Source organism: Suncus etruscus, chromosome 14 (genome assembly GCF_024139225.1).
Source record: "Suncus etruscus isolate mSunEtr1 chromosome 14, mSunEtr1.pri.cur, whole genome shotgun sequence".
NCBI classification, from domain to species: Eukaryota; Metazoa; Chordata; class Mammalia; order Eulipotyphla; family Soricidae; genus Suncus; species Suncus etruscus.
The window spans coordinates 14719239-14743080 of NC_064861.1; the positions used below are offsets into that span (position 1 = coordinate 14719239).

General features: G+C 39.1%; 1 protein-coding gene and 1 pseudogene across 1 annotated transcript in view; one reads left to right on the forward strand and one right to left on the reverse strand.

Annotated features, from left to right (window-relative positions):
• Positions 1 to 23842, forward strand: part of USP53 (ubiquitin specific peptidase 53) — a 74741-nt gene that overhangs the window by 14012 nt on the left and 36887 nt on the right. Inside the window, exons 2-3 of the mRNA XM_049786845.1 lie at positions 11644 to 12308; positions 15408 to 15500. Of these exons, the coding sequence (XP_049642802.1) occupies positions 12165 to 12308; positions 15408 to 15500 (237 nt within the window). The 5' untranslated portion in view covers positions 11644 to 12164. The remainder of the gene's footprint in view (positions 1 to 11643; positions 12309 to 15407; positions 15501 to 23842) is intronic.
• LOC126027488 (60S ribosomal protein L18a-like) lies at positions 15685 to 23729 on the reverse strand (annotated as a pseudogene).

Sequence of the window (23842 nt, forward strand, 5' to 3'; positions counted from 1 at the left end):
AATAAGAACAATCAGTACTGGCGGGGATGTGGAGAGAAAGGAACTCTTATCAACTGCTGGTGGGAATGCCGTCTAGTCCAACCTCTATGGAAAGCAATATGGAGATTCCTCCAAAATCTGGAAATTGAGCTCCTATTCGACCCAGCTCTTCCACTCCTAGGGATATACCCTAGGAACACAAGAATACAATACAAAAACCCCTTCCTCACACCTATATTTATTGCAGCACTATTCACAATAGCCAGGCTCTGGAAACAACCAAGATGCCCTTCAACAGACGAATGGCTAAAGAAACAGTGGTACATATACACAATGGAATATTATGCAGCCGTCAGGAGAGATGAAGTCATGAAATTTTCCTATACATGGATGTACATGGAATCTATCATGCTGAGTGAAGTAAGTCAGAGGGAAAGAGAGAGAGAGAGAGAGAGAGACGCAGAATAGTCTCACTCATCTATGGGATTTAAGAAAAATAAAAGTCATTTTTGCAACAATCCTCAGAGACAATGAGAGGAGGTCTAGAACTTTTAGCTCACTTCATGAAGCTCACCACAAAGAGTGGTGAGTGCAGTTATAGAAATAACTATACAGAGAAGTACCATAATCATGTGAATGAATGAGGGAACTGGAAAGCCTGTCTGGAGTACAGGTGGGGGTGGGGTGGGATGGAGGGAGATTTGGGACATTGGTGGTGGGAATGTTGCACTGGTGATGGGGGTGTTCTTTGCATGACCGAAACCTAATCACAATCATATATGTAATCAAGATGTTTAAATAAAGAAAAAAATTTAAAAAAAAAGAAGATTTCTCAGTGAATGTTGACAGTAAAAAAAAAAGAAGTTGTAAAAAAGGCGTGGTTTTGGATGAACACTAACAAATGATCTCAGAATGTTAGTTGCCAATAAATTATGTTGAAAATAAAAAAAAAAAAAAACCAAAAAAGGACCTGGGTTGATATTTTCCCAAGGAAAATATGTAAAAATGATCTACTGGTGCATGAAAAAGGGCTTAACATCACTGATCACCAAGGAAATGCAAGCCTATTCTAATTCTTGTATGTATGCATAGCCAGGGTGGGGGTGAGTGTGCCATGATCAAATCCAAACTCTACACATAAAAGGCAAGTGCTCTACTACAGAGCTATAATTGAACCTGCAGAAACAGAAGATTGATGGTTGTCAGTTGCAAGAGTATGTGGAAGTGGGTAAAGGTAGCAGATACAAACTTCAGTTCCACCAGTTATGTGATGACTGCACTGGGGGCAGGAGAACTCTAATGTCTAGCCTGGTGATTAAAACTAATAGTTTGTATTATAAACTTGAATAAGTGGAAATCTAAGATCTTTTTGCTGTATACAGGAGATGATAACTGTGATGTGATGGTTGTATCTACCAGCCTCATTATATATCCAAAACATTAACAATTGTTGGTGCCAGTTACATTTCTTTGGGGGGGGGTTGGGTCACACATGGTGATTCTCAGGGGCTACTCCTGGCTACGTGCTCAGAAATTGCTCCTGACTTGGGGAACAATATGTAATGCTGGAATGCGAACCACCATCCATCCTGGATCGGCTACATGCAAGGCAAATGCCCTATCTCTGTGCTATCGCTCTGGGCCCATGTGCCAGTTATATTTCTGTAAAGCAAGTGAGAGAGAGATTGTTTTAATAGCCCTTTTTGACACACAGATTTAATACTACCAATCTTCACAAAATAATATAAGACGTGTCTGGGCTAGCAGTATCTTGCACTGTAACATTCCTATACTTACTCTTACATTCCTATAAGCACTGTGTCCAAGTACAAATATTAAAATCAGAGTAACTTAAGTAATTGCTTATACAAATAGATGCTATGTTATTTTTTAATTATTTTTGTTTATAGTAAACTGCAATTTCATGGCAGTATAATGTTACTGATCTGTAGAACGCAATTTGAATTGTGAGGTATGACAACTCCCAAAGATAGAGCTAACATGTAATCCTGAATAGTATCAGTAGTTTTTTTAGCTGTCCTGAATGGTTAAGTCAGAAAAACCCAGCAAAGACCCTAGAAACATTTTTCTAATCAGCAAAAAATATACTTTAAACAATTCTCAACTATTTTCTATCCTTTTCTCACTAGAGAATTGTTGATAGACAAAGAAAAAAAGTAGGGCCCGGAGAGATAGCACAGAGGTGTTGGCCTTGCAAGCAGCCAATCCAGGACCAAAGGTGGTTGGTTCGAATCCCGGTGTCCCATATGGACCCCCGTGCCTGCCAGGAGCTATTTCTGAGCAGATAGCCAGAAGTAACCCCTGAGCATCGCCGGGTGTGGCCCAAAAAAAACCAAAAAAAAAAAAAAAAACAAAAACCAAAAAAAAACAAACAAAGAAAAAAAGTAAACATTGAAATGAAGCTAAATTTATTATGGATTTGTGTATTAAAATGAAGTTTATTGTAAATAGACAGACTCTGGAAACAACCAAGATGCCCTTCAACAGATGAATGGCTAAAGAAACTGTGGTACATATACACAATGGAATATTATGCAGCCATCAGGAGAGATGAAATCATGAAATTTTTTTATACATGGATGTACATGGAATTTATTATGCTGAGTGAAGTAAGTCAGAGGGAGAGAGAAAGACGCAGAATGGTTTTACTCATCTATGGGCTTTAAGAAAAATGAAAGACATTTTTAACAGTATCTCAGAGACAAGAGAGATGAGGGCTGGTTAATGCAGCTCATGACATGAAGCTCATCACATAGAGTGATGAGTGCAGCTGGACAGATGACTACACTGAAAACTATCATAACAATGTGAATGAATGAGGGAAGTAGAAAGCCTGTCTCGAGTACAGGTGTGGGGGTGTGGGGAGGAGGGAGATCTGGGAAATTGGTGGTGGGAATGTTGCACTGGTGAAGGGGGGTGTTCTTTACTTGACTGTAATCATACAACTATAATCATGTTTGTAATCACGGTGTTTAAATAAAGATAATTATAAAAAATATTTTATAGGAATAATAAAATAAAAAGTAAATATTGTTTGAAAAAATCACATCTATTAATAAAAAAATGAAGTTTAAAATTGGCTTCCATATAACTAACTTCTCATTTACGTTAAATTGAGATAAACACACACACACACACACACAGTGTACATTTGCCTTGCATGCAGTTGACTCGGGACAGATCTGGGTTCAATTCCTGACATCCCATATGGTCCCTTGAGCCTGCCAAGAGGGATTTCTGAGCTCAGTGCCTGGAATAATTCCTGAGCACATCTGGGTGTAGTGCTGTCCCCCACCTCAAAATACCATCTAGTTCACTTGAGTTACCATGGTAATAATACAATTAGGAAACTTATATCTTGTTTAAAAGCACATGCTTTACACTATCCAACATTACTTCTGAACTCAGATGAAGCACAAAATACTCCCTGAAACAAATACTCTGCTCTAAGTAATGAGAGCTGGTAGCAAAAGCTATCACAGTTTACCACCACAAGGTACAAGATACAAATAAAGATAACTGCTGTTTGAAATATCTACTAGAATCAATGGTCCTCAAACTACGGCCCGTGGGCCACATATTGTATTTATTCCCATTTTGTTTCTTCACTTCTAAATAAGATATATGCAGTGTGCATAGAAATTTGTTCATAATTTTTGTTTTTACTATAATCTGGCCCTCCAACAGTCTGAAAGACAGTGAACTGGTCCCCTGTTTAAAAACTTTGAGGACCCCTGTTAGATAAAAGTAACATGAACCAATGAACTGAAATTAGAAATACTGCTTTCTCTTCATATTTGAGTATTTTTAGCATTTAAGTTTCATCCTTTCAATATAAACAATAAAGCATTTTCCCTGTGTTTTATGCAACTTCACTTTAAATTCTGAAACCAGATTACATATTTAATACTTAAAATTGGGTTCTGTGTTATATACATTATAGAGAATCTTAAAAAGTAAATTATGACTCAAAATATATTATGGTTAGCTAAAAACATATAGTGGAAGTAAAGAAATTACAGAAATGGAACCAAAGAAAAAAGTATGAATGACTAAACATTAAATGGAAGAATGAATTCAAGGTAAAACATCAATGTTCTTATATAAAGAATGAATAAACCTTAAATTTTGTCCACATCAGTGATGTAATATTTCCTTTTTCTAGTTATAGCTCTTTTTTTGTTTGTTTGTTTTGTTTTTGGACCACACCAGCAGTGCTCAGGGTTTACTCCTGGCTTTGTGCTCAGAAATCGCGCCTGGAAGGCTCAGGACCATTTGAGATGCCGGGAATAAAACAGGGTCAGTCCCAGGTTGTCTGCATGCAAGGCAAACGCTCTACAACTGTGCTATCTCTCCAGCCCCTATAGTTCTTTTTTTAAGTTCTAGCTAATATGCACTAAAAAACTGCTCCAGTTCTAGTATACATTCACTACTCTCAGCTTGGTTTTTGACTGGGAAAAATGACTCATTGGATGGGAGCTGGTCTTGCATGCATTGAATCCTGTCTTTGATTACCAGCATCACAGAACAATAATAATTACATAACAAAAGCAAACCCTTACTAGTTCTGAGTTCTCTTCATTTACCCACTGCTCTTGTGTGGTCTTTGCATAAAATTTCATCTGTCCTGTTGTCAGTTTGTGTGTACTCATCATCTATAAAATCATTGTGTGTCTAACCTGAAGTCTTCTCTGAGATTAATTTATGTAATTGTTTACTGGACCTCACCCCTTAATATTCTATAAAATGTCACTTATTTCGGCTCTAATGGACATTAAAATTTTCTCTCAAACAGCTGGATCATTCTCCTATTTATCCTGCCTTGAGTTGGTGTAAGTGTCCTCCCACAAATATAGAAACCTGAGAATTTGCTTTGATCTCTTCTCTATAATCAGATCTTGCTGCCCTTGCTTTTGAAGGAGTATTCATTGTTGGCCTTGGCCATGGGCCTGCTTCCACTGCTTTAGTGCAGGCCCACTTCATCTCATGCTCATATTTTTCACCAGCTCCCAATGTACTGTAGAAATTTTTACTTATATCTTATTCACTGCCATATTCTACTTAAGCCATAGTTTTAACTGTCATCTTCCTGCTTGAAACCAATAACACTTTAACTCTGGTACCTCTCCCCTCAAAAAAGATAAGAAGAGAAAAAAAAGATAAGACCATATGACCTTTTCTATCTTTTTGTTGTTGTTTCCGATCTGATCTTTCAATATTAACATTTCAAATATTGCAAATTCAAGAATTTTGTTCTTATTTATTTGGACCTCAGTTGTGCTAATAATTGTATAATTGAACTAGAGTATTCATTCAGTTCATGAAAAATTATTATGTGTATGGGACCCAAATTTCTATTGTGATTTCTGCCCAACCCTCCCCCGAAACATAACTTTCTACCAATAGGATTTTTGGTTTTCTATTGGTATCAACTTCATTTTGGTGCTTTCACCGCTTTTTTCTAACCTTTATTCTTAGAAGCAGTTTCAACTGCTTTCTGCTTTGTATTATTTTTAGTCTTAATTCATAAATAATACTTGGTTGTAATAATACTTGGTTTTTTTTTTAATTCAATAGATAGATTCCTCAGTATGAAAGGAGTTCAGAAGCCTGTATCCTTTTCGCCTTTTTTTTTTTTTTTTTTTTTGGTTTTTGGACCACACCCGGCGGTGCTCAGAGGTTACTCCTGGCTATCTGCTCAGAAATAGCTCCTGGCAGGCACGGGGGACCATATGGGATGCCAGGATTCAAACCAACGATCTTGGGTCCTAGATCGGCTACTTGCAAGGCAAACACCACTGTGCTATCTCTCCAGCCCCATCCTTTTCACCTTTGTTTCTTTGATTTACTAGAAATCTGGGCTTGGTTTTTCAGATATTGCTAGTCTTTTTTTTTTTTTTTTTTGGTTTTTGGGCCACACCCGGTAATGCTCAGGGGTTCCTCCTGGCTATGCGCTCAGAAGTCGCTCCTGGCTTGGGGGACCATATGGGACACCGGGGGATCGAACCATGGTCCGTCCAAGGCTAGCGCAGGCAAGGCAGGCACCTTACCTCTAGCGCCACTGCCCGGCCCCGTCTTTTTTTTTTTTTTAATATTTTTATTTATTTAAACATCTTGATTAAAATATGATTGTGATTAGGTTTCAGTCATATAAATAACACCTCCCATCTCCAGTGCAACATTCCCACCACCAATGTCCCAAATCTCCCTCCATCCCACCCCCCACCTGTACTCTAGACAGATTTTCCAGTCCCCTCATTCATTCTTTTTTTTTTTTTTGAATATATTTTTTAAGTAACATGATCATATTTGGGTTACAGTCATAACCAGAACACCCCCCTTCACCAGTGTAACATTACCCCCTCCCCCCTTCCCATCCCCTGCCTGTATTTGAGACAGGCATTCTACTATAATTGTTTTTAAGTTCAGTAAGTTGTATTTTTTTTCCTTAAAGGAAAAAAGTAAAAAAAAAAGTAAAGGTGTGATAGTAGCAATCGCCATTGTTTGCATAGGTCCAGAAGAATGGGGAAAATGGAAAAAAATCCTTGACTTGATTACTAAAAATGCCTCACCTCAGTTTATTGGCATAAGACAGACTCTGGGTTCCAGGCAATCCAGTCCGTCCAACTCCAGTCATTCTCAAGGTCTGGGTGAAATTTGTTCACACTTTAGCTGTTGTTGGTATCAGATTCTTATATTTAAAGACTCTGGATTCAGTACATTACTTTCATCAATGTCAGGCTGATGTGGAGCATCCTCTAGTTTCAGCATACCATTAAATGTGGAGTGATCTGCCCTGCATGCAGACTGTTGCTTAGTCGTCTGGGTGTTGGGAGCACTCTTTGGAGTAAGTCACTGCCAAAGCGGTGGTAGGTCTTCCCTGGTAGAGGCTTGGATCCTGGTAATGTTAAAGACAATTGTGGGGCCCGGAGAGATAGCACAGCGGTGTTTGCCTTGCAAGCAGCCGATCCAGGACCAAAGGTGGTTGGTTCGAATCCCGGTGTCCCATATGGTCCCCCGTGCCTGCCAGGAGCTATTTCTGAGCAGACAGCCAGGAGTAACCCCTGAGCAATGCCGGGTGTGGCCCAAAAACCAAAAAAAAAAAAGACAATTGTGGTTGTTTCCATAGATGGTATCCATTGTTCAGGTGTGTGTGGGCGATGCCCATTCTTCTGAGGCCTGAGCCAAATCATTATGCCCAATGTTCAGGGTAAAAGGCCTAATTACATTACCAAATTTGTGTCCCCATCTTTATTAGATAAGAACTTGTTTGCATATGTATTATTTCCCCATTTTAATGTGCCTATGCAAAGGAGAAGCAATGCCACAAGATATTGTTAATGCATCTGGGGGCTGACGAATAAAGTTCAACATTTCCCGTAACTTGGTACAAACATGAAATCTATACAGAGATATTCTTCTACCAGTATTGCTTATAAAACAGATCTCAAAGGGGGAAAATCAAACAAATAACAAATTCAGTGGGCAAAATTGTCACTATATGAGGATATTCGACAAGAGTTATAGATGTTAAGGGAATACATCTGAGATATACAAAGGAGATACACGTGACCCTTTTATGTTTTGGTAATAGTCAAGAGGGAGGGGGGTGTTTCCGAGACACCACTTTGGTCTGTGATTGGACAAACGAAGAGAGCATGGAGCCATGTCCTCCACTTGTTGCCTGCTGAAGCTTCCAACTCCCTGAGAGGCTTTCGCTTCCTAATTGCTGGAAGTTGAGAGTTCAGCAGTCCCCTCCCAGACCCTTGCATGAACAAGGAAACCTGGGGTCTCTTTTAAATTGCATCTCACTGGAACCCACTTGCTGGGACCCTGAGCAGGTGTCCAGGAATAACCCTGGGATGGGGAGGAAGGAGAGAGAAGGCTGCGCGGGGCAACTGAGGCTGCATCTTCACCTTATCTTGGCCAAAAAGCCTACAGCATGAAACCTTGCTGTGACGTATTGCCTGCTGAAACTTCAGACTCCACCCAAAAATTACTGTGAAAGATATGTAATCCACCTTGGCCAAAACAAAAATCATTAGTACAGAAAATGGTTAAATGTGTGGTAACAAGAGATGGGAGTGAGAGAGCAAAGGAATAAAAGGAGCACATGGACAATGTTCAGAAAATGACTAGCAGATGAAACACAATGATATCCATATGCGCCCCCGCGCGGTTTCGCAATGGACAGGTTTAATAAGGAAACTTCCCTGATAAGTACTAATGCCAGAACCTATTGTGACCCATGTCCCGCACCCCCTTCCTAGGCCTGGTTAAAGCAGCCTTTGACATGGCGGAGGGCTGCCAAACGCCATGCTGGCAGAACCTCCCGGCTTGGCTCCCAGGAAGGAAAGGGGTCCTTCCCGAGCCTGAAGGCCGGGAGGTCGGAGCCCCCTCCCCCAGACCCTCCCTTTGGAAGTGGGAGGGAAATGGGGCAAGCCTAGGAATGCCAATAAACTCCTCCAAGGGACCCACCTCGCTGGTTTGCCTTGCCATGTGGCCAGGCAAAGCCCTGGAGTATCGGAGGAAGGAGGTAGGGGGGAGATATTGCTAGTCTTAAAGTTGATGTGGATACCACCTACATGAGGGCCTATATAAAAAATTAAACAAAACAAAACAAAACAAAACAAAAAAACAACAAAGCAAAACTCCCTGTACTCCGGTATAGAGTTCCAGGGGTCTCAAACTCGCGGCCTACGGGCCGCAAACGGCCCTCCAAACAACATTTTGTGGCCCTGCCCTGGGGGAATCTTTTTTTGTTTTGTTTTGTTTTAGTTGTTTGGGTCACACCCCCCAATGTTCAAGGCTTACTACTGACTTTGCACTCAAGGATCACCCCGACTTAGCCTCCTGGGCCCCCAGGTAAATTGAGTTTGAGACCCCTGGTAGGCTTTAGTGCATATGTCTTTTCATTTTCCTGAGGGCCATCACTCAGTAACTCTGATCCTGAGATTCCCAGAATGACTACCTCTGCTTGCAGTCCTGCCATTGTTGTCTTAAGTGTTCTGTTTTCTCATGAGAGCCAACACTTTCCCAAACAACAGCACCGCAATTGTGGTGTTAATACTAGTCTGACAGGTCTGAAGTGATATTATGTATACATTTTCAGTTTTCTAAAGTTGTGATCTCTATAAGCCACTGGTTTTCTCCTTGGAATTTTCTTTTTCTTTTTTATTATTTTTTTGGTTTTTGGGCCACACCTCCGGCAGTGCTCAGAGGTTACTCCTGGCTATCTGCTCAGAAATAGCCCTTGGCAGGCACGGGGGACCATATGGGACATCGGGATTCCAACCAACCACCTTAGATCCTGGGTCGGCTGCTTGCAGGCAAACGCTGCTGTGCTATCTCTCCGGCCCCAAATCCTTGGAATTTTCTGTTTGTTGTCTTTGTCCTTTTTTCTCTGATTTGTCTTTTCTTTATCTTCAAGGTTTGTTTATTGTTTATTGTTTATTCTTTATTTATTGTTTGTTGTTTATTCTTTGTTTATTCTTCTGGGGTTATAGACATAGTGGCATCTTCATCTCATTCCATTTTTAAATGTTATCTGTTTTTTGTTTGTTTTGGTTTTTTGCCACATTCAAAATTCTCAGGGATTATTTCAGTATTATGACTCCCGGCAGTGCTCAGGGAGCCATATAGTATGCTAGGGATCAAATGCTAGTTGGCTACATGCAAGGCAAGCATCTTCCTGCTATACTATTGTTCCATTGTTAAAACTATTTTTGGTTTGTTGCATTTTTTTTATGGCCACTTGAGTAAGTTTCATTCTCTGTGTATTCATGCTTTCTAAACTTAAATTTCTCTTCATAGTAGTATTTTGTTTATTTAATTGGGAGATAGGACTTGAGCTACATCCAGAGGTGCTCAGAACTTCTAGCTAGTTCTGGGCTCATATCAGCCATAGTACTGCTCTGGGGATTATATGTGATGCCAGAGGTTGAACCAGGGTCACCCTCATACAAGGCAAATGCCTTACCCCTGTATTATCTCCCTGGCACCTTTTAATATACATTTTTTAGTATTTATTTTGTATATATTTATAGCTTCTTTTATGCTTTCCTATTTAATGAAAGGGTTTTATTATTTATTTTTTATTAATTATTATTGACTTTTTTGGTTTTGTTTTTGGGTCACACCTGTTGATGCTCAGGAGTTACTCTTGGCTCTGCACTCAGAAATAGCTCCTGGCAGGCATGGGGGACCATTAGGGCTGCCGGGATTCGAACCACCACCCATCCTGGATTGGCTGTGTGCAAGGCAAATGACCTACCACTTCACCATCTCTCCAGCCCAATTATTACTGACTTTTTATTAATGTTATAAGGAGGAAATATATATCAGCATTTTCTTCTGAGGGCCATATGGTTCCCAGCATATTCCAAGAAGGCTTCAGGTCAAAATCATGTAAATAAGGGTTATGACAAGAGATTAGAGGACCAACTGGTATGATAGAGGGAGGGTTCCAGGAAGGAAACAAGGTTGGAAGGAGGCTACAGTCTGAAGAAGGGTGAGAAACATTAGTCAAAAAGATAATGAAAATTTCCTTTGTAGCCTTGTAAGCACCTGCACTTACTATTACTTCCCAAACTGATTGTATTCTCTAAGGCTTTCTAAGAGTCATGCTCTCCTTTTACCCCCATCCCCAGTGACATTTGAGAATTGCAGCCAAGCATTCTGAGCCCGTTGCATTGTGTGGAGTGGGACTCATGTGCACAAAGCAATGCAAGGAATGGAGATGTTCACAACTAAAGAGATTCTGCTCTATTTGGAAGTTGGCCCACAGTATCTCTTGATTGCTGTTTTCCTCTTACTCTAGAAACCTGTTACATTGTGTGATATGAATTGAATTGAAAGAATCAAAATATTGATTGGAATGTGACATACTGATTTGAATGTGGCAAAAAAATTAAAAGTGGAATGGATGAAGATGCTACAATATCTATAACCAACAGAAGATCATATATATAGAATGTGTGTGTGTGTGTGTGTGTGTGTGTGTATACATACATATTCAGTTCTCAAGGTTTACTCCTGACACTATCCTCAGGGATAACTTCTAGAATGATTTGGAAGATCATATGGGATATTGGTCCTTCGCAGAAAACTGAACCCTGGTCAATTACATGCAAAGCCAGTGTACTATTATCTCTGGTGCCAGAAGCCACTGTAATTTAGCCCAATTGAGTTATCACTGGGTGTGACCCCAAAGAAAACTGTTAAAAGTATAATTTAGGGGTCAGAGAGATAGCATGGAGGCAAGGCGTTTGCCTTGCATGCAGAAGGACAGTGGTTCGAATCCCGGCATCCCATATGGTCCCCGAGCAGGCCAGGAGCCATTCTGAGCGTATAGCTAGGAGTAACCCCTGAGAGCTGCCGGGTGTGACCCAAAAACCAAAAAAACAAAAAAAACCTATAATATAGATTATTTTTCTTATATAGACTCCATAATAAACATTAAAATCTTGAGGTAGGTCAATATACATTAACATTAAAACTAATTATGAATGTCACTTTCATATTTTAAATTTTTATTTTCCTTTTTATGAATAGTTACAGATCCAATAGTTTTATTCAGATAGTAAAGTCGGAGTTTTCTGGATTTGCCTTTGCTATTATTTAAATATTTTTCCTCTCTTGTAGATTTGTTTGAGATCACACTGTTATTAAGCATGGAACCACCTTCGTTAACGTCACCTGGGAAAGAGAGTTATTTTTTATATTAATAACTAGCAAGGAAATGAAATGATCAATGGAATCATGACAAATGCCAACTGCTGCTTTCTGTATCCTGATTTTTCAACCAGTGAGGCAAAACTGCTTGTGCTTTAAAGAAAATAACTCAGCTTTATTATTGACAGTTTAAAATTTTTTTTCACATCTGAAATGATAAATTCTTAATTGAGCACACAAAAATCTCTAAGGCCTTATTTATAGTAGATTTCTTTTGTGGCTCTTTGAAAATTTCTATGTCTGTGTTACAAACTGTTACTTGACAAAGTCTTCAAGAAACCAGGAAAGAAATGAACTTGGAAAGTTGTATGGTTGTAATAGACTGCAGTGAATTTACATGGACAGTTCAAGAGATCGTCTATTTTATCACCAGACATATTACTTAAGTACAAATTAATTCACAGTTTTAATGACAGTAAAGCTGCTTGAAAATGGCATGGGTTAGATTCTTACGGAAACCTGGTGGCAATCTTGGAAAAGTTTACCAACCCGGGAGTATGCTGTCTCTGGCTCCCACCAAAGGCTTGTTGAACGAACCAGGACAAAATAGCTGCTTTCTTAACAGTGCTGTACAGGTGAGAACACATTTTACAGGGTCCTTTGCAGAAAATTATTTGTCTAATTCTTCTTTCATTGTAAATGAAGACTAAAACCATCATGGACTGTTTTATATCACATTTCATGATAGCAAAAATATTTTGGCTTGCATTTTTATTATAATACATGCAAAAATTTGAGCAGAACAGTATGAGTAATTAAAATCTTTTGACTTATGTATGTATGATGTTTGTTTCTAAAATATATAAAGTTTCCTTTTGAGTCAGTTAATCATGTATGAATAAATAATTGTACATGTATATAGTAATCTTTTGAGAATAATAAAGAAAAATAATCATTAAATTTTGTTAGTTACCAAATAAAGATGCTGCATATGATTAATGCAAAAGAAACGTGTATATTGCTAAAGACTTGGGGTTGGGAGGAACAATTTAAGCCACATTCAATACTGCTCAGAACCTACTTATGACTTTGCTCGAGGGCTACTTACTCCTTGATGTAGTTTGGGGACCATGAGGTTCCAGCAATAAAACTGGGATTGGCCACATACAAGACAAGCACCTTAACTTCTATGCTAACTCTCTGACCCTTGACTTTAATTTTTTTAAAAGGTGGCCATATTTTTTGAGTGGCCATTTTTATGAAATATGGTATTAGCTGTATTTTAAATTTTAATATAAAATACGATATTAACCATAATAAGAAACAATTGAATTGTATTTGTTAAAAATAGGTTTAAACCCATTTTAAATAAATGAACAAGGAATTTAAAAGAAGCCACATAAATCACCTTTTTTCTATAGTTTGGATCCTGTGTAGTAAAAAATTTGTTCAACTGGGGTCCTGACAGTGGTCAGGGCATTTACCTTGCACATGGCCAACCCAAGTTTATTCCCTGACATCCCATAGTCGCCTGAGCCTGCCAGGAGTAATTTCTAAGTAGAGAGCCAGGAGAAAACCCTGAGCACACTGGATGTGACCCAAAAACCAAAGAAAAAAATATTGCTTAACTCTGAAACATTCCAGTTATATATGAAAGACATACTTCACTCATTTTTTGAAAGATGAGAGTATTATTATTTTGGGGGGGCTGATCATTTTAAACTTTTATCTGATGAGAATGTAGTAGTTGAATTCTCTGAATTAAAACCAAAGTTATGTATTCATTTGCTTAAATTTATTATGTTCTTACTGTGTTCTTGGCACTTAATTTGAATACTACATGTTTAAGTTAATTCTTAAAATCCTAATTGTTAGGATTCCCATTTTATTGGTAAGAAAACAGTTTCAGAAAAGGCTTTTCCCGGGGCCGGGCGGTGGCGCTGGAGGTAAGGTGCCTGCCTTGCCTGCGCTAGCCTAGGATGGACCGCGGTTCGATCCCCCGGCGTCCCATATGGTCCCCCAAGAAGCCAGGAGCAACTTCTGAGCGCATAGCCAGGAGTAACCCCTGAGCGTCACAGGGTGTGGCCCAAAAACCAAAAAAAAAAAAAAAAAAAGAAAAGGCTTTTCCCAAGTCAGAATTAGAGCCCAGGCCACTCTCAGAGCTTGAATTATTGACCACTGTGCTGAGCTCCATTCCCAAGGTGGAGCTGTCCTGATCTTCATTTTTCTTGGTAAAAAGGAACTCACTGAGGAAAAATTTTAATATGTAAATTATTAATAATAAGTAAATGGAAAATCCAGTTATGCTTTATGAAAAGTAACTTTCAAAGGCAAAAATTTAAGTGACCTTTATTGTATAATAGAAAACTTAGGAAACTTAGTATTATTTGTTTCAGTTGATTTTCCATCTTAACTGGGAGAAATGAGTGTGCACAAATGGATTTTCTTACATTATTTGAAGAAATGAAAGTTCCAGAGAGACTTGAAGATCTTAGTTATTTGGTGCAATAATAATTGGCATGGCAAGTGACACTGCATGTTAGTTATAACCTGGACAGTACTCTGAACATTTTTTTCTTTGTTTTTTTTTTTTTGTTTCTTTGTTTGTTTTGTTTTTGGGTCACACGTGGTGGTGCTCAGTGGTTACTCCTGGCTTTGTGCTCAGAAATCATTTTTGGCAGTTCAGGGGGCCATATGTGATGCCACGAATTGAACTGGAGTCTGTTGGAAATTGGCCCACATGCCACTGTGCTACCACTCTGGCCCCTATTATTAACATTTAATTCCTGCAGGGGCCGACGTGGTGGCGCAAAGCGGTAAGGCATCTGCCTTGCATGCATTAGCCTAGGACAGACTTCAGTTTGATTCCCCAGTGTCCCATATGGTCCCCCAGCCAGGAACGACTTCTGAGCGGATAGCCAGGAGTAACCCCTGAGTGTCACCGGGTGTGGCCCCCCCCCAAAAAAACAAAAAGATTTAATCCCTGTAATAACTCTGATGCTGGGCAAATGCCTATTCTCTCATTTTATAGATTTTAAGTTTTACAAAACAGTATTGAGTACTGGACTGATTATTTCAATAATGTCAGTCTTTCTGCTATTTTGTTATTTTAGTAAAAGATAATTTATGTCTAAGGGAAATACAAAAGGTCTCAATTATTGCTGCCTATTACTATACTGTATTTCTATTACTACACAGATATTCCCTTTTCATTCTTAGTTGAGTAGACCAAACCTGGCAGTGTTGGCAGGACCATCTCTGTTGGCTTACTGACAAAACTTATTTCTGCTCACCCTTTTTTGTGGTTGTTGCCACACTACACTCACTCCTTTTTTATATAGCCTATATTTCCTTCCTAAATTTACTTAGTTTCAAGAATTTATAATCACTTCTTCTTTCATGTCTTTGCCAAGTTCTTCATTTAGTAACCCATGTTTCCTGTTCATATGAAATCCTTAACTGAGGAGTTAGTTTTTTCTTGTTCTGTGTCTGTTAGGGTTTTCTATTGTGAAACAATAGGAATAGCTTATAAATCCATATTTGATAGAATAAATTTGATATAAGAAATATAGGTATATACCAGTTTTTAGACTTGGCATTTGTATGTATCTGATTCTGTGCAATACCTGAAAGAAGCTACTATTTATCCCATAATATAAAAAATATTCAAATGTATCTTTTGTTGTGAGAAAAGTTTTATCAAGTCTCTTTCTTCATATCTCACTGTTGTATAGGTTTTATGGCAGTTGGATATATTCCGGCGAAGCCTGCGAAGTCTGACTGGACATGTTTGTCAGGGAGAGGCCTGTATCTTTTGTGCACTGAAGGTAATCTGAATAGTTCTGAAAATATACCACCAATTACCTCTCAAAACATTAATTCTGTTTGTTCATCTAATGGGTTAATTTAGTTCATTGTCAAATAAGTTATACTTTTGAAAATGTGTTGTTTTCTTTAAAAAAATTATTCAGGTTTATGTTCTCATTTTCTCTCATATGAAGGCAGTGAAACTTAATAGTCTTTAGGGAAGTGGCTAATGTTGTGCAGCACGTATCTGGTCAGTATGAGGCCCCAGGTTCCATTCTTGGCACCTAGAGCCAATAGGGATGGTCCTGCCAACACTGCCAGGTTTAGCCTACTCACAAAGTATTAATGTTTTGCATATTATAAAAGTGCTAGGTATATTGCCTTAGAATGGTTGCTTTATTGTTTTAGAATGATTATTCATTTTATATATTTCTTTGAACTACTACTAGATTCTGTATATATAGTTAATGAGGATACATCTTTACACAGAACTGATAATGCTTTTCTCAAGAAGCATATATTCTAGTAGGGGAAGATAGAGTAAATAAGCAAAATAGGGGCAATATTTTATAGAACTAACTACAGAAAAGGAAAATTAAATTATGGTAAGATATTAAAGTGTGAGATGGCCCAGCAAGCACCTTTACTTGAATAAAGACCTAGAAATGATGACCACTTGTAGACTAGAGTATGCAAGTATTTATTCCTGCAAGTGGGAAAAAGCAGCTACAAAAACCTTAAGGAAGCATGTGTGTGTGAGTGTGTGTATGTATGTGTGTGTGTGACATATTCAAGAAAACTGGAGGCATAGCTTTGTTAGCAAGAGAAGAACTGTAGAAAATGAACTTAGCCGTAATAATTATGTTCATCAAAACTTGTTTGTAAATTCTTTTGTAAGATTCCTACAAAGGGATGAGTCTAATTCCTTAAAACTGACTGATCTAACTTTTATTAGATATAGCAAAAAAAAAAAATGCTGCTGATATCGGAAATAAGGTTGAGTTGGAAAAACCTCCTCCTTCATCTCTGGCTCTTCGGGTGCTCATTCATGATACTGAGCTCCATCATACTTTTAGGAAGTAACACTGTTCTCACCCAAATGACAATGATAATATTGCTGATTTTTGTAAGTAAATTTTGGGGTGGGTAGTTTGGTTACAAATCAATTCATAATCATTGCAGAACAATTGTAACTGGCACATGGTCCACATAGAAAGGACCTTAGCTTTTCTTTCGAGGGATTTAGGAAGTTTTGGAATTGTTTTGAGAGAAGTGATATTATCTGTAGATAAAATGTTTGAAATAGATGTCTTTGACTGCTTGGCTGAGAATAAATAGAAGAAAGACAATGGCAGAACAGGAAGTCTAGGATATATTAACTCATTTATGTCACTGAAATTTTTCCCAAGAATAATAAACCTTATTAATATATTCACAAGATAAACATTTGTTTTTTATGTTCTTTGATATTCTTAATACATACTCATGCAAATAGGAAAATAAAATCCTTTTTGGGTTTTCATTTTTTTCCTATGTTTCTGAAAAGACTGCTTGAATACATCAGAATGGTCAACAGTTTTGTTCTTAGTTCAAAGACATGGCAAAATAGGTTTATTGTAAGCATAACTGTAAAATCTAGTTAATAAATTTCTTAGCCAAATATTTTCTTTTTTTCTTCTTTTCTTCTTTTTTTAAAATATTTTTTCTTTATTTAAACATTTGACTACAAATATGATTGTGATTAGCTTTCAGTCATGTAAAGAACAACCCTCCTTCACCAGTGCAACATTCCCACCACCAATGTCCCAAATCTCCCTCCATCCAACCCCACCTCTACCTGTACTCTAGACAGTTCTCTCATTCATTCATATGATTATGGTAGTTCTCAGTGTAGTTATTTCTATAACTGCACTCACGACACTCTTTGTGGTGAGCTTCATGAAGTAAGCTGGAAGTTCCAGCCCTCCTCTCATTGTCTCTGAGGATTGTTGCAAAAATGACTTTTATTTTTCTTAAATCCCATAGATGAGTGAGACTATTCTGCGTCTCTCTCTCTCTCTCCCTCTGACTTATTTCACTCAGCATGATAGATTCCATGTACATCCATGTATAGGAAAATTTCATGACTTCATCTCTCCTGATGGCTGCATAATATTCCATTGTGTATATGTACCACTGTTTCTTTAGCCATTCGTCTGTTGAAGGGCATCTTGGTTGTTTCAGAGCCTGGCTATTGTGAATAGTGCTGCAATAAATATAGGTGTGAGGAAGGGGTTTTTGTATTGTATTCTTGTGTTCTTAGGGTAGATCCCTAGGAGTGGAATAGCTGGGCCAAATGGGAGCTCAATTTCCAGATTTTGGAGTTTTCCATAGAGGTTGGACTAGATGGCATTCCCACCAGCAGTAGATAAGAGTTCCTTTCTCTCCACATCCCCGCCAGCACTGATTGTTCTCATTCTTTGTGATGTGTGCCAATCTCTGTGGTGTGAGATGGTATCTCATCGTTGTTTTGATTTGCATCTCCCTGATGATTAGTGATGAAGAGCAATTTTTCATGTGCCTTTTGGCCATTTGTATTTCTTTTTTATCAAAGTGTCTGTTCATTTCTTCTCCCCATTTTTTGATTGGATTAGATGGTTTGTTTTTTTTTCTTGTAAAGTTCTGTCAGTGCCCTGTATATTTTGGATAGCAATCCCATTTACGTTAGTGCCACACAAACTCAAATATCTTGGAGTCAACTTGACCAAAGACGTGAAGGACCTATACAAGAAAACTATAAAGCCCTGCTCCAAGAAGTAAGAGAGGACACACGGAAATGGAAACACATACCCTGCTCATGGATTGGCGGGATTAACATCATTAAAATGGCAATAGTCGGAACTTCCGGCCTCCCAGCTTCTTGAAGGTTATCTTTCCTTCCTGGGAGCTGGGAGTCTACCAGCTTGGGGTTCAGCAGACCTCTGCCATGCCAGAAGCCTTCTTAACCAGGCCTAGGGTGGGTACGGGACTTGGGTGACCCCAGCACCCCTCTACTGCCTTGCTACAGATCTCCAGGGCTTCCCCAGGCCACATGTCTGGGCAAGCCAGTGAGGTGGGTCCCTCTGGGGAGCTTGTAGGTTACCCTAATCTTTACTTGTGGGTTGCACTAAAGCAGTCACTGGTAATCTCTTACCAGTCTATATTTTCAATAGGGAATTTGGTGAAGGAGTCCCTCAGTTTAATGCTTATGTTTGAACCAAGTCATGGGTATTGTTGGACGTGTTCTTATGCCCCCATATACTCCAATAATACCACATGGCTTTATTTCTTGTTTGCTTAGGCACATTAAAACGGGAAAATAATATACATACAGATAAGTTCTTATCTAATAAAGATGGGAATACACAAATCTTGTAGTGCAATGGGACCTTACACCCTGAACATTGACATAATGACCTGGCACAAGCCTCAGAAGAATGGGCATTCTCCATTCACCCCTGATCTAGGGAAGACATCTACAAAACATCCAAGGTCATCTATAACATCATCAGGAGGCAATCCTCTACCAGGGAAGACCCTACCGCTGCTCTGACATCGACCTACTCAAAAGAAACTTCCCTTAACACTGAGAAGACTTAACAACAACAATGACCTGCTTACTGGACTGGGCTTTCTGTATTGCCCCTTAATTGTGAGGTGAAACTAGAGGATACTCCACAACAGCCTGACTTCAATGTAGGATGTGCAGATTCCAGGATCTTTAATACAGAAACCTGATGCCAACAATAGAGACTACGTGAAAAATAAAACTGTATTGGCACTACAGACAATGACTTGGATTGAAAAAACTAGTTTGTCTGGAGCCTAGAGTTGGTCTTATGCCAGGAAACTTCAGGGGTAGGGTCTCCTTGTATTTAGACCAAGGCTTTTCCTTTCCATGTCCCCCATATTTTGGTGGACCTATGCAAAGAATATTTGCCACTCTAACACCGTTTTTACTGTGCTCCTTTGACTCTAACCCTTAAAAAAAACTCTTAAACTTTTGATGTTAACTTAAAACAATATGCAAAAAAACAAAACAAAACAATATGCATGTGCATGAAAATATAAAAAAATATTATGCCTTCAATGTTTAAGGAGTCACATAAATTACATGGCTTTAGATTGCTTTGTGTACTGCTAAGAAATGTTATAATGTACTACAATCTGGGGACTTGTGGACAAAGTAATTGTACATGGGTTATGCCTTATTTTTCTTAATGTTCTTTGACGTAAGTTCAATATTTAGGCGTCATCAAGGGGATTTCTTCTGAGAACTCTGTTTATGGGCGATTGTCCTTCCACTGTAACTTTACCTTGTCCTCTTTGCATCATTGTTCTCATAATTAAAAATTTTAAAAAAATGGCAATACTCCCCAAAGCATTATACAGATTTAATGTGATCCCTTTAAAGATACCCATGACATTCTTCAAAGAAGTGGATCAAACACTTATGAAGTTCATCTAGAACAATAAACACCCTCGAATAGCTAAAGCACTCCTAGGGAAAAGGGAAATGGGAGGCATTACTTTCCCCAATTTTAAACTGTACTACAAAGCAATAGTTATCAAAACAGCATGGTATTGGAATAAAGATCAGTAGAATAGGCTTGAGTTCTCAGACAATGTTCCCCAGACATACAATGACCTAATTTTTGACAAAGGAACAAGAAATCCTAAGTGGAGCAGGGAAAACCTCTTCAACAAGTGGGGCTGGCAGAACTGGTTAGCCACTTGCAAAAAAACAAACATAGACCCCCAGTTAACATCATGTACGAGGGTAAAATCCAAATGGATTAAAGACCTTGATATCAGACCTGATACCATAAGGTATGTAGAACCTCAATCATGACATTGAGACTAAAGGCATCTTCAAGGAGGAAACTGCACTTTCCAAACAAGTGAAAGCAGAGATCAACAGATGGGACTATATTAAGCTGAGAAGCTTCTGCACCTCAAAAGAAATAGTGCTCAGGATACAAGAGCCACCCATCGTGTAGGAGAAACTATTCACCCAAAACCCGCCAAAATATTTTCATAGTTCTCTCTCTTCTCTCTCTCTCTCTCTCTCTCTCTCTCTCTCTCTCTCTCTCTCTCTCTCTCTCTCTCTCTCTCAGTTCACATTCATCTTACAGGTTTTTTTTCCCTCTTTGCTTTGGGGCCACTTAGCTGGTCTCAGGGGCTTACTCCTGGCTCTGTGCTCATCGCAGAGGTGCATGGTGGATTGACTGTAAGTGATACCTGGGTTGGCTGCATACAAGACATGCTCCTTAACCCCCTATACTATTTCTTCAGCCCCAAGTGAGAGAATTTCTTCAACAACCTATTTCCTTTACACCTCTCCTCAAACATTCTGTTGCCTTCAGTAAAGCGGAGCTCTTTCCCACTGTCCTTCTTTTACCCCCTCAGCATCTCCTTATGCCTGACACTCTATTTTAATTTCATTTACTTTCCTCTCATTTTTCTCTTTTAAATTTATCACATTCTATGTTAACATTACTTTATGCTTTCTAATTTCTACAACAAGAATACATGCTCCCATTTTTGAGGGTAAGATTGTTGTTTTCTATTATTGTAGAAAACAGTGCTGGCCCACTTCTGCTTTAGGGGGTACGTTATTACAAATTTTAGTAATACTTGTTCTTTGTTCTTGAAGAACGTCATTAGAATTTTAATAAGAATTTTATTGAATCTCTTGTGGATAGGATGGTCATTTTAACATAATAATTCTTCCAGTCCATGAATATGGAATTCTTTTTTTTCTACTTGTATTTTATCAATTTGTTTTAATAGTGGTTTATGGTAAAAATTAAAAAAAAGAATAACACCAATAATTTTATTCATGAGAATGAGGTATCCACTGTTAGATTAAAGCTGAGACATAATTTTCTGGGGGAAAATAGAAACTTAATAAAATCTTTTAAAATGTATTAAAGGGCCGAGCAATAGCACAGTGGTAGGGCATTTGCCTTGCATGTGGCAAACCTTGATAGACTTTGGTTTGATTCCTGGCAACCCGTATGGTCCCCCAAGTCTGCCAGAGCCAGGAGTAACCTCTGAACACTGCTGGATGTGACTCAAAAACCAAAAAAAAAAAAAAAAAGTATTAGAAGTAATTATCTTTTGTGTGTCTTATAAAAAATACATTTTAATTTAAAACATAATAATATGGATAATTGTCATTTTGTTGAAGTTATATATTATTTCAAATAACAATGCCATAGTTTTTTAAGGCTTACTGAAGAATGCAGAAGAAGTAGCAAAATTTTTAACTTTATTTATTGATTGATTGATTGGTTTTGGGGCCACACCCACTGAGCAGTGCTCAGGGGTTACTTCTGGCTCTACACTGAGAAATCACCCCTGGCAGGCTGGGGACCATATGGGATGCCAGAAATCAAACTGGGTCCCTCCTGGGTCAGCTGCAGGCAAGGCTAACGCCCTACCACTATGCTTCTCTGGCCCCTAACAAAATAATTAAAAGTTGATTTAGGTTATTCCCTTTTATTTTTCAAGATAGTGAATTCTCACTAATATGTATAGATTATATATATTTTAGGCTAAAAAATTTTAATTTCTTTTTTTTTTTTTTTTTTTTTTTTTTTTTTTTTTTGGTTTTTGGGCCACACCCAGTAACGCTCAGGGGTTACTCCTGGCTATGTGCTCAGAAGTTGCTCCTGGCTTGGGGGACCATATGGGACACCGGGGGATCGAACCGCGGTCCGTCCAAGGTTAGCGCAGGCAAGGCAGGCACCTTACCTTTAGCGCCACCGCCCGGCCCCAAATTTTAATTTCTTTAGTAAATATTTCAAACAGTTTATCTTAGAACATTTCCTTAAACAATGCATCAGAATCTGTTGGAAACTGTAAAAATGAGCTTCAGGGGCCTGAGCGGTGGCACAAGGGGTAAGGTATCTGGCTTACCCACGCTAGCCTAGGACAGACCGCCATTCAATCCCTGGCATCCCATGTGGTCCCCCAAACCAGGAGCGATTTCTGAGCGCAGAGCCAGGAGTAACCCCTGAGCGTCACTGGGTGTGGCCCAAACTCCCCCTCCCCCCCAAAAGCTTCAGTTCAGGTTTAATTATGATCACTGAGGATAACACATAAGAACATCTTTTATTTTATTTTTTGGTATTTGTGTCACAACTGGCAGCACTCAGGGGTTATTCCTGGCTCTTCACTCAGAAATCACTCCTGGCAGGCCCAGGGGATCATATGGGATGCCAGGATTCGAACCACTGTCCTGCATGCAAGACAAACGCCCTACCTCCATGCTATCTCTCCAGCCCCAAGAACATCTTTTATTAAGCTTATTGACTTTTTATATAGAGACAGATACATTATTTGCATGCATCCCTAAAACTTGACTTTCACTCAGAATGTTTTTTTTTTTTTTAGAATTTTAAAAGATTTTTTTTTTTTTTTTGACACACTGCCGAGTTTATTGAATCACCAGCAGCTCTGAAAAAGGTTTTAGGCCTTTGGTGGTGAAGTGGTGTGTGCTGGCCCAGCAGGACCCGGTGGAGAAGTGGGAACTTGATCTTGGATTTGTGGAACTGCTTGACCGCTGGCTGGCCACACTTGCCAGAAGTGATCTCTTCCACCTTCATGATCTGAATGGAGTGAGCCCTGCAGGGCACAGTACTGAGCACCCATGTCGCAGTAGCACTAGGTGACTGTGCCGGCTGTGGTGAGGTCCTGGTACTCCTGGTACATGTTGTGGCTGCCACTGCAAGAGTTGTAATGCAGCCAGATGCCGAAGTTCTTCACCCTCAGGGGAGACTTCTCAAAAGCCAACCCGCAGTAGACAATTTCTTGTCTACCCACAGTAGGACAATTTCTTCATCTTCTTCAACCACGACATGAAGTACCAGAAGCAGGACTTGACAGGACTTGGCCACCGCGTGGGTTGGTTTGATTTTTTGATTTTTTTGTTTTTTTGGGAACCGTACCCAGCTCCGCTCAGGGATTACTCCTAGTTACTTTATGTGCTCAGATATCGCTCCTGACTTGGGGGAACCATATGGGACGCTGTGGATCAAACCCATGTCAGTCCTGGGTCAGCTGCGTGCAAGGCAAACGTCCTACTGCTGTGCTATTGCTCACACCCCGCCACCATGTGGTTGGGGCAAAGATGTGCATGCAGTGGAGGGTGGTGTGTGGCACTTGGGGGTGGGCAGGCAGCTCCCTACCACTTTGTACTCTCGCAGAGTGCCCGAAGCCATCATGGCGACCTTACCACGCCCGCTGCCACCAGAAAAAAAGGAATTTTAAAAGTTTTTAAGCATAATTTTAATAATTACTATTCATTAATCAATTTAGTTATTAAATATTTATTGCT